The sequence below is a fragment of the Cataglyphis hispanica genome, chromosome 1 (genome assembly GCF_021464435.1).
Source record: "Cataglyphis hispanica isolate Lineage 1 chromosome 1, ULB_Chis1_1.0, whole genome shotgun sequence".
Classification (NCBI taxonomy): domain Eukaryota; kingdom Metazoa; phylum Arthropoda; class Insecta; order Hymenoptera; family Formicidae; genus Cataglyphis; species Cataglyphis hispanica.
In genome coordinates this window covers 3,589,802-3,605,138 of record NC_065954.1, presented here as the reverse complement: position 1 = coordinate 3,605,138, position 15,337 = coordinate 3,589,802, and the positions used below count along the sequence as shown (strand labels likewise).

The following is a 15,337-nucleotide window of genomic DNA, read 5'->3' as shown; positions in this document are numbered from 1 at the left end:
TCGCTATTATTTTAATCGATATAAATGTTGGACAAAGCAATTTATTTTATAATTCAAATTTGTAAATATAAATTTCACTTAAGAGGCATGAAAATTACGGAGATGGTTTTCTCGTTAAACTCTGAACTCTGTATCGCATAAAATATGATAATTTGGAATTATTTTATTATATACAGTATATATACAGTCCAAACATGAATTTTCATAAACGCGTGCGCGCGATGGCTTTGGCTGAATTATTTATACGCAATGATGGTTACCGCCGACCTTAACAACGGAGAGCTGTGCACCTGCATTCGAAATTAACGTACACGAGCTGAGCTTTACGAAATCTTTCTCATACCCTTGAGGAAAGAGCATATCTCAACAGCCACGCTCTAATCATTAAGATTGGAGGTCGGTGTATATATGGCGGCACTTGTCCCCTGCATAAAATTTGTTAGTCAGATTAGGCAGGTGAATCTGAATGCGTCCTCTCCTTCTCTCTCGAACGCGAAGATGCCGCCAATTTCGGGATCGATATAAGAGACTCGCTGCTACATTGCAATGCGCATCTTTCGTCGATGATAAGGCAAAGCCATTTTATTGTATTAAATATAATATTTTTCACTATATATATATATATATATATATATATAATTAATGTATAATATTTATATCTAAACGATAATCTATGTAATTTAATTATATTTATATTATGTGCATAAGTAATTATAATGCTAAGAACGACAAAAACAAAAATACGTAATTCTTGCAAAAACATTGTCAAGTTTCAATTTAATTTCAATGTAACATTCTAATGTAAGAAGAAAAATATATGTAATACTTGTACAACGATAGGTTTATCGAAATAAATTTAAAGAAAAAGTGTCGTATAAAAAACAAGCTGTTGCCGGGTAAATATTTTTTCCCAAGCTATATTCGAAAAAATCTCAATCACCGATAAGATTCCTGCCGAAATAGAAACTTTCTGAAACAGTGTTTATGCTCCGCGGCCCCATAAATAATCGACACGTTCCTGGGAGCAACCTGGGATGGAAGGGAGAACAACCTTGCAAGCTTCGTCGTGCGTGCGTAGCTTCGGTAGCTTGGTGGCGGGGTTTGAATTTTTGGAGGTAGAATGGCCGAGAAAGCACGAGGAGGGTTGAAGCGAGCGATAAAGAGAGCGAGCGAGAGGGTGAAAACATCCCTGAGCAAGAGGGGAAGCGCGGAATGGCGGCGGCAGGAAGCGAGAGGAGGAGAAGAAGGGAGGAGGACGATGAGGGGGAGGAAAAGGAGGAAAGGGCGAGCGAGGGGAAAAGCCGAGCAACCTGCACCCGGCAACAGCCCCCGACCTCGGAAGAACTAATCATTAACCTCCTTTCACCCTCCCCGAATGCTGCCGTTCCGACTCGACCACCTTCGCTTCACTTTCACCTGCGCTTCTCACTCTCGTCCGCCACCCTCTCCCACCTCATCTCCTCGGCCCGCCCTCTTCACTCTCACTCGTCCTTTCTCCCTTGCTACCTTTCCCTTTCTTCTCGATCTCACTCTACCTCCCCCTCTTCTCTCTGCTTCTCCTCTCATCCTCCCTCTTTCATCATCCTCTCCTCTCCTCCACCCACGTTGCGCCGTAGTGTGTTTACGATTACGATTACTCGCACTCTCGCTTTTCGCCGCTTTCCCTTCGCGGTCTCGCCTTCGATTTCCGCCCCCGTCCTATCGACCTCCAAACCTTGTCGCTACTTTCGGTCTACCTAACGCACGCGGGATGCGACGCCCAACGTCACGATGCTTAAAGTCGAGGATCTCTTTTTGGCCAACGATGATGATGCACGGCCGCAGAAGGAAAGGAAGGGTAAGGCCGTTTATTTGCGGTGCTATTATTTCTTCGAGGGATATCGCGCTCGATGTTGCGTAATATCCAGGAACAGATATCCGCGACAGCCGCACTTTTTCTCATCGTAAAGCAGGATTCGATCTTTATCGTTAGAAACGAAAAAATGGCAAAAAATAAAAATTTTAAGAACACAATCTCAATTTTTATTCGAAATATGATGAATAATTAATTCACTCTCTCGTACTTTATTTTGATATAAAAATGTAAAACTATCATGGCCATTATTTATAATGTACAATAAACGAAAGCGCGAATCGTCGAAAGTATCTTTTGGAAAAAAAACTTCGTCACGAATTATCATCGCTCTTTTAGTAAACTTGAAAAGAATATACATCGTATATTCCTAATTTAACCCTTCCTAATCACATACGTATAACGCGAGGCGAGAAAGGTGCGCTTTCTCAGCGACAATCGTCGATGTAAATAATTCAGTAGCTGGCCGAAAGGGGCGACTGATATTCACGCAGGTATCTCTGTGGGCAATCGATGTCGCGGCAAGTTCGACGTCGAAAGTACGAGCCGGGCGCACATACCAAATTACATCATTTTCTAGGACTACGTGGCAATTGGCCTTTATCCGACATCATATCTTGATTTATGCGCCAAGTTCCTAGACGATAGGATCGAGCGCGCGGCAAGGGTGGCAATATGGCGTACGGCAAACGCACGAAAACGGCGCGAACCGTGTGTATATGTATGTATAAAATTTAAGAAACGATTATTGGAACGTGCGTTTTTCGAAATGTAGCGAAAGAATACGTGAAAATAAATGTATCATCATAAATTATCCCTAAGAAATAAATGTAACTGCTCATGAACCATTCACGAATAACGCTGCTTATTATATAGATTTATTAACGAAAAAAGATTTTCTGATATATTCTCTTTTATTCTTTTTTTTTTCTTTTATAAATAAGAGACAAATACCTAATCTTTTATACAACGTATAAAGAATTTCAATATGCTCCATATCAAGTTCATACATGGCGTAAATAAAAGTGCATCGCGCTTAGTTCGATTTTTCTCGATTATATCGATCAATCTGATTTTTTCTCGATAATCTCGAATTTCATAAAAATTGATGGCGTTCAAGTATGGATCGCCTGCGCGATCCTCATAAATCGTGCGCGGCTCGCCAAGTACACGGAGACGCGCCCGCGTGCGAAGGTCGGAGTTAGTAGCAGAAGGGTGGCAGCCCAAAACGCGTAAAGAGGGGGATTGCGGGGGGGACGAGGAGGGGCAAGATGCAACGCACATCTATTGATTCTCCTCCAGCGTGAAGGCCCGCGTGTGGTGCGGCGGGGTTTCGTCCTCTCTCTCTCTCTTTCTCTCTCTCTCTCTCTCTCTCACTGTCTCTCACTCTTTCTCTTGTTGCGGCACACGCAATTTCGCGTGCGCGCACGCACATGAGAGAGCGCACTCGCTCTCGATGGATGCAGGGCACAAAGCAGCACAGAGAGACTCTCGTCCTGCGCTGTCGGAGGTGAGCAATAGAGAAAGAAAGAGAGAGAGAGAGAGAGAAAGAAGGCGAAAAAGGGAACTGGATCCTGCGAGAGGAGACAACAGCTCCCTTCTTCTATGCGCGCGCGCGCGCGCTTTCACGCCGCACTCTCGGCCGCGTTTTCTCGCTCGCTGACGCATAAGAATTAGAATGCCGGGGCTTGACGGCATTTGCATCGCAACTCGCGTCCGCTCGCAGCCTTTGCACTTGCAACTTTCTTGTAGATACTCACTGCCGGGGTTGAGTAACGATCGTCTTTGCGAACAACGGGTACAGTCCCGGCCAGAACAAAGTTGCAAAGGGGCAAGCCGAAAAGGGCGAGGAAAGAGATCTCCGAAGGAGAACACATCGAGGACGCAATTGATCGATGGGGGGAAAAAATGTTACATTATTGTGAATGCGGCACGCGTCGGCACTTTCGTCACATCTCTCATCTTCACGCGATAATGTAATTAATTACGATATAATATAATTAATTAAAATATATAATTTCACGTGTTCGCGCTCTTTCTTAATTTTTCCGAGATATTTCAAGATAAGTATGTATGTAAATATATTTTATGCGAGACGAATTGTGTCCTCCATGAAGTAGTGAACCGATATCGATACGATGTAAACAGATTTTTAATTCTCTTTATCGCCAACATTGTTCCTCGTTCTATCATGTAGAAACTTTACGATCCTAATTATAACGTGTCAAAGTTGATCAAGGTCTAGATTGATCGAAGCCTGACTGTTTCATGGACGATATCGAACAAATAACAATGTCATTGTTATTTACATAATTTGTTATATGTTACATAATGTAATTTACATAATTTATGTAAATTGGAAAAGAGAGATCAGCAGCCGCGAGGATTTGCTGCTAACAATGAGAGAACGATGACGCGGTGGTTGCTCTTACTAGAACCGTTACCGGGATGCAAAATACGAATCGAGTATATGGAAATCGTCGGAATGACCCCGACGTGCAGATATACAAACACATGCCGATGTGTGCTTTGTGCCGATATCTGTGTTATCAAACAAGGACTAGCATACGAAGAATGATATAATCGCGAAACTTATTGGACGGTTATCGTCGACCGGGACATTATGTACTAAACATATGATGTACAATCGATTAAAACGATTGCTACTCTGGAATGTTGAAGTTCTTACAATTAGCTGGACGTACAAACTTTTGATGACTTTTGGCACAAAAAAAATTATGAAGCAATTTTACTTGAAAAAAAAAAACACGCTAAAAAATGTTATACGTTCTGTACATAATGGAATAAATAAAATTATCGACGAAACTGTACAAACTATAATAATAATAAACTATTACGAAAAAAAAGGAAGAAAGCGAGAGGGAAAACAATGTTCTGTCATCAAATGTACTTGCCGCGATTATTGTTATTGTCATCGACGCAGCAACGACTGTGTATCAACTCTCGGAACACGTATGAAATTCCATGAAGAAGAATGCGATATCAACACCGCGAGACAGTATAAGTGAGGTTCTCTGGCCTTGCAAAAAAAGGCATTCACTCGGACGAACTGAAAAGTTTATTTCAACATCGCGAAAACTTGCAAAAACTAGAGCAACCGCCTGGCGCGCGCAGAGGATGCCGCGTTAAATTGAATTAGAAATGTGAGATATGTATGAGCAAGAGTAGAAAACTTATTACGAGAAAAAAAAATTCAGTGCGAGAAATATTCGCGTCTGAAAGAAATGCATGTAAAACGCTCTCATTTCATGAGCGAGATATTTGAGAAATAAATGCGATATTACATGTCAATATTAAAGACGATAAATTTTGTGATATAATTATATAATTTATCCCTCGATAAACGGCAACGCGTATCTAAAAATTTATTTTGCAAGTCTGTACCTTTCAAATCATTATTCTGTACCTGTCAAAAGCTCGTAAATACAATTCGCAATTGCCCGAATATTTAAAATCATGTGAAAGAAACGATTCTTCTCATCGCGCAGAGATTCTGCTTTCTCTGTTTGGCAGAAAAAAAAAACTAGTCGCTTGAATTTCGGTAAACAATAGCGGGGGAAGAAAACTCGCAAAAGGATATATTAGTATGTACTCACCGGCAATCGGCGTGCACTTCCTTCCGTTACTGCTACCTCGCGATGACGATCCTTATGTTTCTCAACCCTTTCGACGGAGCGAGGCTCGCTGATGGCGCGCGGCGACCGGGCAATACATCGTCGACGATGCGTCGTCGTCGGCGATGGTTCCAAGTGTCAGTTCCGGGTGAAGAGAGACGATAGAGAAGAGAGACGGAGAGTGGGAGAGTCAGCTGGTCGGCGAGGGGGTTAAGGCGCGCGCGTATGTAATATGTTAACTTGCCGCGAGAAATGGAGAGAAGGAGATAGATAATGAGACGCCGCGACCGCGCGCATCAGCCGGTAAAACACGCGGCGACGATTAAACACGGCCGAGTATTATACGAATACTAATCACGCCACGCGAGGATCTCTCTCGTCCGTACGCTGCCAGCAGCGACGAGAGGGCGATTGAAGAGAACCGGCAGCGATCGCCCGGCGATTGCGAGATGACGATTGTCGGTCGCTCGTGGCCCCTCGTAGAAAATTTCGGCCCCGCCGCCGATCGCTGGCGCCTCCTCGCGGAAGCGATGACATCTCCGCAACCCCTGCCAGTTGCCAGTGAACCTACGAGTTGCGCTGCGATTGCCGGTAACTGCGACGTGAGGAGAGGAGGGGAAGGCGAATGCGTAGGATTCATGCAGGGCTTCCAAACAGGGATGGATCTAGTAAATCCCGTGCCTGCGATCGTGCATCATCGGCCAATTTTCCAAAAAAATTGTGCTTTTATATCGTAAATATTTTGTATTCTGTGCGCGAGCTGTAAGAGAGATGTAAATCAAGTTAGTTGGATTGATATAAAAAAGTAAACACTTGAACAATTCGCGTCCGAATACTTCAAGTACATATGCTAAAAGATATTTATATATAGGTAAAAATAAATAATGCGTTACATGAACATTTATACTTAACATTTATTCTAAATCCGATACAGCAGCCTCGCTATACCCATGATGTAAGGTTTGAACAACATCTCGAGAAATATACAAAACACATTTTTCCGATTCTTCTCGCGTTGATGACAAGTCTTACGCGCGTTTGCATCCATCATAAATAATTTATTTGACTACATAATCGGAATAGTAATTAACCGACAACGAGTACATTGTCCTCCATGAAGTCGTATGGTGGTACTTCGAGGTTTAGCGGGGCTGGTCCCTTTCTAATTCTACCACTGGCGTCGTAGTGAGAACCATGACACGGGCAATAGTAACCGCCGAAATCTCCCGCGTTTGCAATGGGCACGCATCCCAAATGCGTGCAAACGCCTATAACGACGAGCCACTTAGGATCCTTCACGCGAGCGCTATCCTCCTCCGGATCGCGGAGACTCGCGACGTCCACCTTATTTTCGGTCGCGATTTCTGAATCACTTCTGTAAATTTTCGCGAGACGCGCAAGAGGCGAGATAAACGCGTTTGTTATGCAAAATCGCTAAGTATAATAAAAGATATCTTCATAATATGATACGTACCTATGTCGCACGAACAGAGGCTTTCCGCGCCATTTGAAGACAACACTCTTACCCTCAGGAATAGTGTCGAGCTTTATTTCGACTTTTGACATAGCAAGTACATCAGCTGAGGCGCTTAACACTCCGACCAGATCCTGTACTATTGTTTTTGCGCCATAGACAGCTGCTACAGAAGATCCTGGATACAAATTGGAGGTAAATTATAAATTACATCATTATTTGAAGTTTAAATAAATCGTATGAGATATTATTTATATACTTGCCAGCTGCTATAACATAAGAGACAGATTTTCGAGATGATGCACTCTCCTTTGACTTTGCATGTGGATCTTTTACTTCATCTCTACGATAATCTGTAAAATCTGGCCATTGTATGTCAGTATGCGCCAAACGCCGCTGATGTATTTGCGTGCTAACTGTAACGACACAATACAAATCATGTGATCGCTGTTACACTCCAAGGCTTAGAAGCTTTATCAGGATCTTCTATAGTATACAGTAATAAAACTATACCGATTTAATATATCGTTAATAGACTATTTGGAAGTAACATTACATATATAAGCTCAACGTGACGAGTAACAATCTGCAAAGTACGCATATTGATTATATAATCGCGAATCGTCTCAATTTCTCGGGAAATAATACAGATTCTCGTAGAATACTCGCAGAAGGGATCGTTGATACGAACGCACCTGCGACTCCCGAGCTTATGCATGTAGGTCCGGAAAGAAGATCCTGATAGAGAGTTTGTCCGAGGACCCGTTTGACGGGAGATGGAACGGTAACCTTCGGCTTGTGAACTTTACCGGTCGCCGCTACGGGCACTCCTCCGTTCGAGACGACCGTCGCCGCCGCCCGCAGAAACGGCGAGATAGTCGTTGATTTGGCGATCACGTTCATTTTTACGGGAATCACACGTAAGAATGAACGAAACGACAGATCTCGCAGACACGAAATGTTTCTACACTACGCCACTAAGCACTAAATTTTCAAAACAGCAACGCCATCACGTCCACTTCTAGAAGCTGGATCAAACCTCGATCACTTTCAAATGTCGGTAATGTCAATCGTGGCTAAATAATTTCAGTTGTCAAGAAATGAATGTGATGGCGCTCGTTGTGCGGGAGATTTAATATATGATTATTTTGTCTTTGATTTTTGAATTGAATTTATTTCCGAGAAATAGTATCTATTTTCAAAAATTTATTGTATTCCGTCTAAATTTTGAGAAAAAAAGTTATCTTAAAAACGCCGGCATGGCCGCTCTTCGAGACTCTCTGTGCGTATCTAGCTATGTAACATGTAACGTGATGATCTTGGCCGAATGATGTCCGCGGCATCGCGGAGATGACCGTCTCGATCGCCGGTGAGTGACGTCCAGTGTCAAGATGTGATTGACACTCGCGCGGTTTCGAAGCAGTCGCGACGAGCCTGTATCTTATTCCTTCTTCCATCTCTGAGCGTCGAGCGTGCGGAGAGGTGTCCGGCGATAAGCCGCACGAAAGCCCGGGATCAATGGCGGTCGCGGCGAATTCCTTCGACGCCTGGCTCAGCAAGAAATTGCAGGCCCTCAATACGGACGAGGGTGTCTTTGGTACATACATCAAGGGCATTCTCGAAAGCGACGAGCCCGAGGACGAGAAAACCGAGGCTCTCGAGAGCATACTCGCGGGCATAACGGTAAGTGGATATTATGCCCGACGATTTTGAGGTTAGAATGTGCGCGGTCGCATCGTCAGCCGGTCGAAAATAGACGCGAGGTCATCCCGAAAGTACGGATTTTTGCCTTGTACGCACAACTCTCCACCAATCTTGATACGCGCGCGCGTATTTCGCGATTATTCATCTCGCCATGTAATTGTCCTTTATTAGAAAGATACTCATCAGAGAAAGAGATTCTAATAAAAATAAAGATTGAGAAGATTGATACACAATACATGGATTTTCAATAAAATTTTATACCTTATTCTATGTAACTTTCAAACTTGAGGGTTCTTTTTCTCTTTTAGATATTTAAAAATGTATTGTCGCTTTTACATTAGATTGTGCAATGTCTTTTGCAATATAAAGCCTTTGTTTACAGGAGGATAATATCAGCAAACATGTAGCAGAAATCTTAAGCGCATGGGCAGAGTGGTTGCCAGCTAAAGATTTAACTACGGCATCTGCACCAACGGAAGATGTCGATGTCAGATTAGCTAAGATGTTGGAATCACAGAGTCTACCTACAACAACACAGAAGAGCTATACAGAGGAAGAGAGACGAATACGGGAAGCTATACTAGCACAATATAGTCAAATGTCTGATGAAGATAATAGTGAAGGAGATGGGGAAGAAGAAGGGGCTGGTGGTGGAGACTGTGGAATCGAAAAGAATTTAAACGCAGCAACTATTGTACAACAAGAAAGAGAAAAAAGAGAAAAGGCCAAACTTGAAAGCCAAAAAAAGAAAGAAAAAGATAAAGAAGACAGGTAAGATAATGATTACAGCATTGGTTTTAGTAAATGCATATATCTATTATATATATCAATAAAATTATAAAATTTAAAAATATTTTTTTTTATTTTTCAGAGAAAAGCAAAAACAATTGAAAGAAGAAAAAAAAGAGAAAAGAAAAACTCAAAAAGGAGAGAGACGAAGGTAGCATCGAAACAAAAGCAATGCAAAATTTACCTCAAAATTACTGAATACATATATGCTGCTGTATTCGTATACATCTATCCTTATTGTCGTGCATGCAACGATCTCCGACAGTTATTTAAACCAGTCATCTTATATTTTCATTAGAAGAATATATGTGTAGTACCCATGTCGTTAGAAGACGAATTTGTAGACTCAATATGAATGCATTCATCACAAATGATATCTTCTACGATTCCTTCTTACTGTTGGATCATCCTGTGCCTTCTGTCTAAAACATCACTCCCTTCCTCGAGAGGTTAGTTATTTATACTCATCCTTTTTTATCCTTTTAACATAATTTTATAATTTGTATTCAGAACTTTTCTCTATATTATGTGTATAATATTGTTTGCTATTAAAATGTAATAATTATTAATACTATTAATTATTAAATATACTATTAATTTAAAAGCAAAACAATCCATGTTTACTCGACAATAGTTCTGAGTATAGATGTAATTTTCATCTCTTGATATGCTTAGAGTATTGCGTTCTATTTTATTATACGAATATGTTAAATAAACTATTTAAATCGCCGATGATATTTGATATTGAATACTCTATAGAACATGTATCTAATACTATTCAAGTTTTCAATACTATATATGAGAGGGAATATGAAAATCTTTAAGGAATATAATCTCGAGGATATTTGCGAAACGTGCTCGTTGCGTTTGTGTATATATTTTTTTTATTAGTATATATGTACACACAAGATGATATACCGAGTCGAAACTGAGTCATCTTGGTATTGCATTAATAATGAAAGACAAACGCAGTAAGATAAAAACAAACAAACAAATGATACAAAAGATGATAATGCTTCAGTATCGTATCATTACATACATATACTATAATGTCAATTATAATAATCATTTATTATTTAGCAATTCTTTCGTTTGCTAAAGTTAAGTGTGGACAAAAATTGACGAACTCGCACTTATTACGTTTATAACAAAACATCCGCAGTTGAACGCCAAATTACAAATCACTATGAATCCCGCGCTCCCATTTATCAGAGTAGTTTCTTCTCTCCCTCCCCCCTTCCTTCAGATAATTCTATTTCCGCGCGGATCCGCGTACCGTGATCTTTTCCGACTGTACGGGTGGAAACGCAACTTTCGTCGCGTGCCGGCGTTTAATAAAATCTAAACGATTCTTCGTCACACGATTTCCATCTTGGAATCGTCTCACGCATCGACGAGAACTTTACGAACGCTCTCGTTCGTACGATCTAGCTCGCGCATCTATCATCTAATGAAAACTTACTAACGTGTAAATCTAACGTAAATTCGTAACTCTATGATTGTCCTACTGGAGGATGATCTACGAGGCCGTCGCGACGATGACTTTCCACGATGAACATCATTCGGGATCCTCTTGTCGGACGTGTTATCCATTATCCGGGAAGAGAAAAAGAGTTATGCACGCACGCATTATACTAATTTAATTCGATAGCATCTAATTGCGTCGTTAAAACTCGTTAATTAATTACACACTGACCTAACAGATATACGCCGCGTGGAGCATCCCTTTACTGAAATCAGAGAGAATGTTTTATCTTTCTCTCACATAATTCTCTCTTTCTTTCCATCATGTTCAAGCGAAATGTGTGAAAACGTTTGGAGCACGTTCGTTACATCCTGGACTAGAAAAAGCGATTGCCTCTCTTTTCCGTCCGCGCCACTGTGGAAAAATCATCCCGAAATATGATAATATTATTCCTTTGCGAATATTGACCAAGTGCAAAGTGGAGTAACTTTCAGTTTTCGACGAACACGAATTTTCGAGGATCGCCCGATTCGCTGTTTTTCGGATGGTATTGACACATGTTTATGTTTTGCCTTTTTCTTTTTTTTCTTTTTTTTTTTTAATTATTTTTTGCTCTAATCCGATTTCGCCGACGTCGGTTAACTTCAATTGCAGCTTATATTGACTTTGTGTCTCTTCCGGGAGACAAAGACTTGGTTGTGTCCAAGTTGATCGGCATTGGACAAAACATAAGAACATTAGCGCGTTTTTCATTACACGAATATACTTCTCTTATGTTTCTTTAGATGCGACACATGCGCGCCGAGTATGTGGGTCAGTATGTGTAATGATACAATTACGCAGATTACACAACGTCTCTTTTATACACATACATATAATTTGATCCCTCTGTATACAATAGTGAACACAACTAAAAAGACTTAAGACTGTACAATTGAACAGTGTTTTGGGGGGAGACTCTAGATGACAAATTCGCGTGCGTTTTCTTCGGTCGCGTCTAATTATATCCTTTATGTATCTTAGACTTAACTTGTTTCGCTTTTGTATGATTTTTTTTCTTCACGTGCAATGGTATATATTTATATAATAGATATATGCATAATTGCGTATGTGTCACACTCTCTCTCCCTCTCCGACATTCGTTCCTGTTAATTTCGGAGACGAGTCTCCAACGTAGACACGCACGCATGCACGCATCATCATTACATCTTTATTTTATACCCAATTTGTTACATATCTCGTATTCTATAGAAATCGCCGCCTCATAGACGCTTGTCAATGCTTCTTTTCTTTCTTTTTCTTTTTGCCTGGAGTAATCGAACGAAATGCTCGCCCGAGATTTCATGATGATCGATACGCTCACTCGAGAGCGACTACTATGAACCCGCACACAAATCGTGAGAATCATGTGTGTGAGAATACGTAATATTATATATAATATATATGTATATATGCGCTATATATATATACTACTTCGTCAGTCGTTCGTTCGGGCAGATTCGCCATACGAATTATATTTATATATGTAATTCTTAATGTAATCTCCGCTCATCTTTATTGGCTGTGTTCGCCGATGATGTCGCGCGATACCACTATGATTGATACGATATTAGTTTTCGGGCTAAATGGATTTTGCGTGACAAGTCTGATTTATTCGTTTTGATTTATTAGCGTGAGACGTTCAAAAACTTACCGCGAATCAAACGCTTCAGAAAAGGAACTGAACTAGTTCGCTAAAATGAAATAAAGATGAATCGGTATAGATTTGCGGAACGAATTATTAGGAACAATTTCGCTTTTTGTCTGTTAGCAATATAAAATAATGATTCGTTTCAGTCTGTTACACGTGATCGTAATTTACAAGTATCGATGCATTCATGTATCTTTGCTTTTATATATACAACCATTTTTGGCCATAGTAATATATAAAACACGTGACAATTTAATAGACTTTTCAACGCTATCATATAATACAATGAAACCTTTAAGTCGAGAAAAGCATAAAAAAAATCAAGATATATCGTTCCGAGATGAAAGCTTAAAAGTAGCAAATGGTGGAGTGACGCGTCTCACATTTTTAATCAGAATGATATTATTATTATGAATTTGAGAATCTTGCATTCACTTTACGAAACTTTAGAATGGATACGGGCACATCGAACAATTACCACGTCTAAAAGTAGCCTAATATTATGATATACTTCTATACAATATAATTTTTCGTCAAATCCTCTGCATATCGCAAAACGCTCGCGACTTCGAAATGGCGCGTTAAATCACAAATCGCTAATCAAATGCCAGAAAGCTACGAGTAATATGTAAATAAGTAGTAAAGCGCGAAGGCGGAGAGGCGTCTCGCGGGATGCGTTAATCGATTTAATAGATTCCGATATAATAAAGTGCGTGTTACAATATCGTACAGACGATTAATAACAACAGAAGAGCGGTTTAATAGCGCTGTAGGAAATTGAAAAATTCTCGGCCTTTTTTTATCAAATATATGTATTTTATAAAGCGAACTAGCTACACATGCTGTTCCTGGGATTTAAAAGACGCGTAATTAAAATCTGTACATGCCTACGCGTATGTAAGTAATGTTAACTCTGCCATTATCGACGATAACCTCATTATTCATATGCAGCTATATCTTTACGATAATAGTGACGATATAGCGATTATTACAGATATAATAAGAAAATAATGATTAATAGTAAATTGAAATTATTATATTAGCGATCGTTACTTCTTAATATCAGAGAGATCTAAGTAAGACAGTGGTAGTTTAATATCACAATAAGACTACTCAGGCCTCGTTAAACTGGGGCATGCTTCACGTATTAATGTTACTCCTCGCCTTGACGCTTCGTTATTAATCGCGACCCTGTGTTGACGACACAGGTCGACTCACAGATCTTCGGCGCGACCGTAATTCGATGGTGATCTCGACGTTTTTATTGCAACGTCGGACGAATCGTTGTGTCGACATTTGTTTCGCTTCTCTACGTATCGTCGCGACGATACATATGTATATCGATGATATATATGCATCGTATCGCGTCGCTTACATTCGTATAATTATTTATTTAAAGTATATTACGCTAATAATAATATACCTTGCCTTTACTCGCGCGAGTTTTTTTTTACTAGCGACGTCTAGCAAATTTTTTGCGAGCTCGTCAACAGTAAGGCAAACTACGCATCCTGCCAATATTCTTTGTAATTTTTTTATATCTATGGCCGAGATTTTTTATCACCCGATACACCCGTCGTGCACTTTATACGTTCGCGCGAAATAAACATCCGAATCAGCTAAATATGATGGTCCGTGTTGAAACGCAACCGATATACATTAACAATTGCCAGTATTCTCGCTGTGAGCAGCAAAATTTATGTTGTTCGCAAGTAACTATGATAATGCGCGCGTGAATTTGTTACGTTTACCTGAGTGACATCGAGTGTCCCCGAAAACGCGCGAATCGATCGCTCGTCAATCGGCATGCCCGCGCGCTCTACTTCCATCGTCAGATCGTCATTTTGGCCTCATAGCTCGATACATGCCGAGACTAGCGACTCTACGTGTCTAGCCCGTTTGGCATCGGGGAACGCTAATGTCAGAAATCGACCAACCAGTTCTACACGCGCCGTTTGTTTAATCACGTTTGCTCTTGACATATGTCAAACAACATCTACATGTCATCTACACATCTGCAAGAGCGAGGCTGCTAATCGCATCAGTGCGCGAATAGCGCGCTTAGAAGTGGCTGGCACAAACCCGACTTCACAATATCGGCGGCAGGAACGTGCCTGAGTCATCGAGATTCGGATCCAGACTCGCGACGATATCACCGGTCGATGCGTGCCTCGATGTCGCCGTCTGTGTGCTGCTTGCCAGGGCGTGACTGCTCGCGCTGCCGTTCAACTTGCTCTTTACCATTAGGCCACCACTGTTATCGGTGCCATCGGTGCCGGTCGAGACCTTCTGAACATACTTACGACCTTTGTAAAGCCGGTACATTGTGTACGGTGGATCTTCCATTGTCGTTGCTCGTTGCCGCGGCGCGCTTACGGTCACGCTCACTGTCTGCGGCGCATGCGCGGACTCCCGCGACGTCTCGACGGTTGTCGTCGTCGTGTTCCCGCTCGCATTTACCGTCGACGAGGCTATCGCCGAGGAGGAGGAGCTCACATGCGAAGAAGACGACGAAGTTAGCCACTCGTGACGCATCGCCTCGTCGGGGGTCATGCGTTTCTTTGGATCCCACCTGATAATAAAATGGTATCGTTTAGAATAACGTCGGAGAATAGAAAATTCGTAAAATTTCGGATAAAAAAATTTTTATCATTTCCATGAAATGATTGATCATAACCAAGAATTTTAGAGATTTCAAAATCTCAATCATTTTAATTCTAAATTCAAT

At 41.0% G+C, this 15,337-nt stretch overlaps 4 protein-coding genes across 9 annotated transcripts in view; 1 reads left to right on the top strand and 3 right to left on the bottom strand.

The window, feature by feature from the left end:
• Nucleotides 1-5,948, bottom strand: part of LOC126852974 (zinc finger protein chinmo) — a 48,819-nt gene extending 42,871 nt beyond the window's left edge. Inside the window, exon 1 of the mRNA XM_050598313.1 lies at nt 5,470-5,948. The gene's annotated coding sequence lies outside the window, so the exon portion shown is untranslated. The remainder of the gene's footprint in view (nt 1-5,469) is intronic.
• Nucleotides 5,949-6,383: 435 nt separating this feature from the next.
• LOC126853175 (cytochrome b-c1 complex subunit Rieske, mitochondrial-like) lies at nt 6,384-7,971 on the bottom strand. Of its 2 annotated transcripts, none has more exons than XM_050598721.1 (4): nt 7,657-7,971; nt 7,225-7,377; nt 6,962-7,139; nt 6,384-6,862 (listed from the first exon to the last, which is right to left on the bottom strand). In XM_050598721.1, the coding sequence occupies exons 1-4, from the start codon at nt 7,862-7,864 to the stop codon at nt 6,574-6,576; spliced, it is 828 nt and encodes a 275-aa protein (XP_050454678.1). In that variant the 5' UTR covers nt 7,865-7,971; the 3' UTR covers nt 6,384-6,573. The 2 variants fall into 2 exon arrangements, with proteins under 2 accessions (XP_050454678.1, XP_050454687.1); XM_050598730.1 differs by having other exon boundaries at nt 7,771-7,971.
• Nucleotides 7,972-8,194: 223 nt separating this feature from the next.
• Nucleotides 8,195-9,825, top strand: LOC126853211 (coiled-coil domain-containing protein 43). The gene is made up of 3 exons (XM_050598802.1): nt 8,195-8,644; nt 9,048-9,436; nt 9,537-9,825. The coding sequence occupies exons 1-3, from the start codon at nt 8,480-8,482 to the stop codon at nt 9,607-9,609; spliced, it is 627 nt and encodes a 208-aa protein (XP_050454759.1). The 5' UTR covers nt 8,195-8,479; the 3' UTR covers nt 9,610-9,825.
• A 495-nt stretch (nt 9,826-10,320) lies between these two features.
• Nucleotides 10,321-15,337, bottom strand: part of LOC126852706 (probable serine/threonine-protein kinase dyrk2) — a 142,953-nt gene continuing 137,936 nt past the window's right edge. For all 5 annotated transcript variants that reach the window (XM_050597770.1, XM_050597779.1, XM_050597761.1 and 2 more), the window contains one exon: nt 10,321-15,181. In XM_050597770.1, coding sequence (XP_050453727.1) covers nt 14,698-15,181 — 484 coding nt within the window. In that variant the 3' untranslated portion in view covers nt 10,321-14,697. The remainder of the gene's footprint in view (nt 15,182-15,337) is intronic.

Excerpts from the sequence above, each read along its gene's own strand:
- LOC126853175 (XM_050598721.1), bottom strand. The coding sequence starts at position 7,864 with ATGAACGTGATCGCCAAATCAACGACTATCTCGCCGTTTCTGCGGGCG. Across the intron at positions 7,378-7,656 it reads CATAAGCTCGGGAGTCGCAG|TTAGCACGCAAATACATCAG; the intron begins GTGCGTTCGTAT and ends GTGTCGTTACAG. Across the intron at positions 6,863-6,961 it reads CCTCTGTTCGTGCGACATAG|AAGTGATTCAGAAATCGCGA; the intron begins GTACGTATCATA and ends GAAAATTTACAG.
- LOC126853211 (XM_050598802.1), top strand. The coding sequence starts at position 8,480 with ATGGCGGTCGCGGCGAATTCCTTCGACGCCTGGCTCAGCAAGAAATTG. Across the intron at positions 8,645-9,047 it reads GCATACTCGCGGGCATAACG|GAGGATAATATCAGCAAACA; the intron begins GTAAGTGGATAT and ends CTTTGTTTACAG. Across the intron at positions 9,437-9,536 it reads GAAAAAGATAAAGAAGACAG|AGAAAAGCAAAAACAATTGA; the intron begins GTAAGATAATGA and ends TTTATTTTTCAG.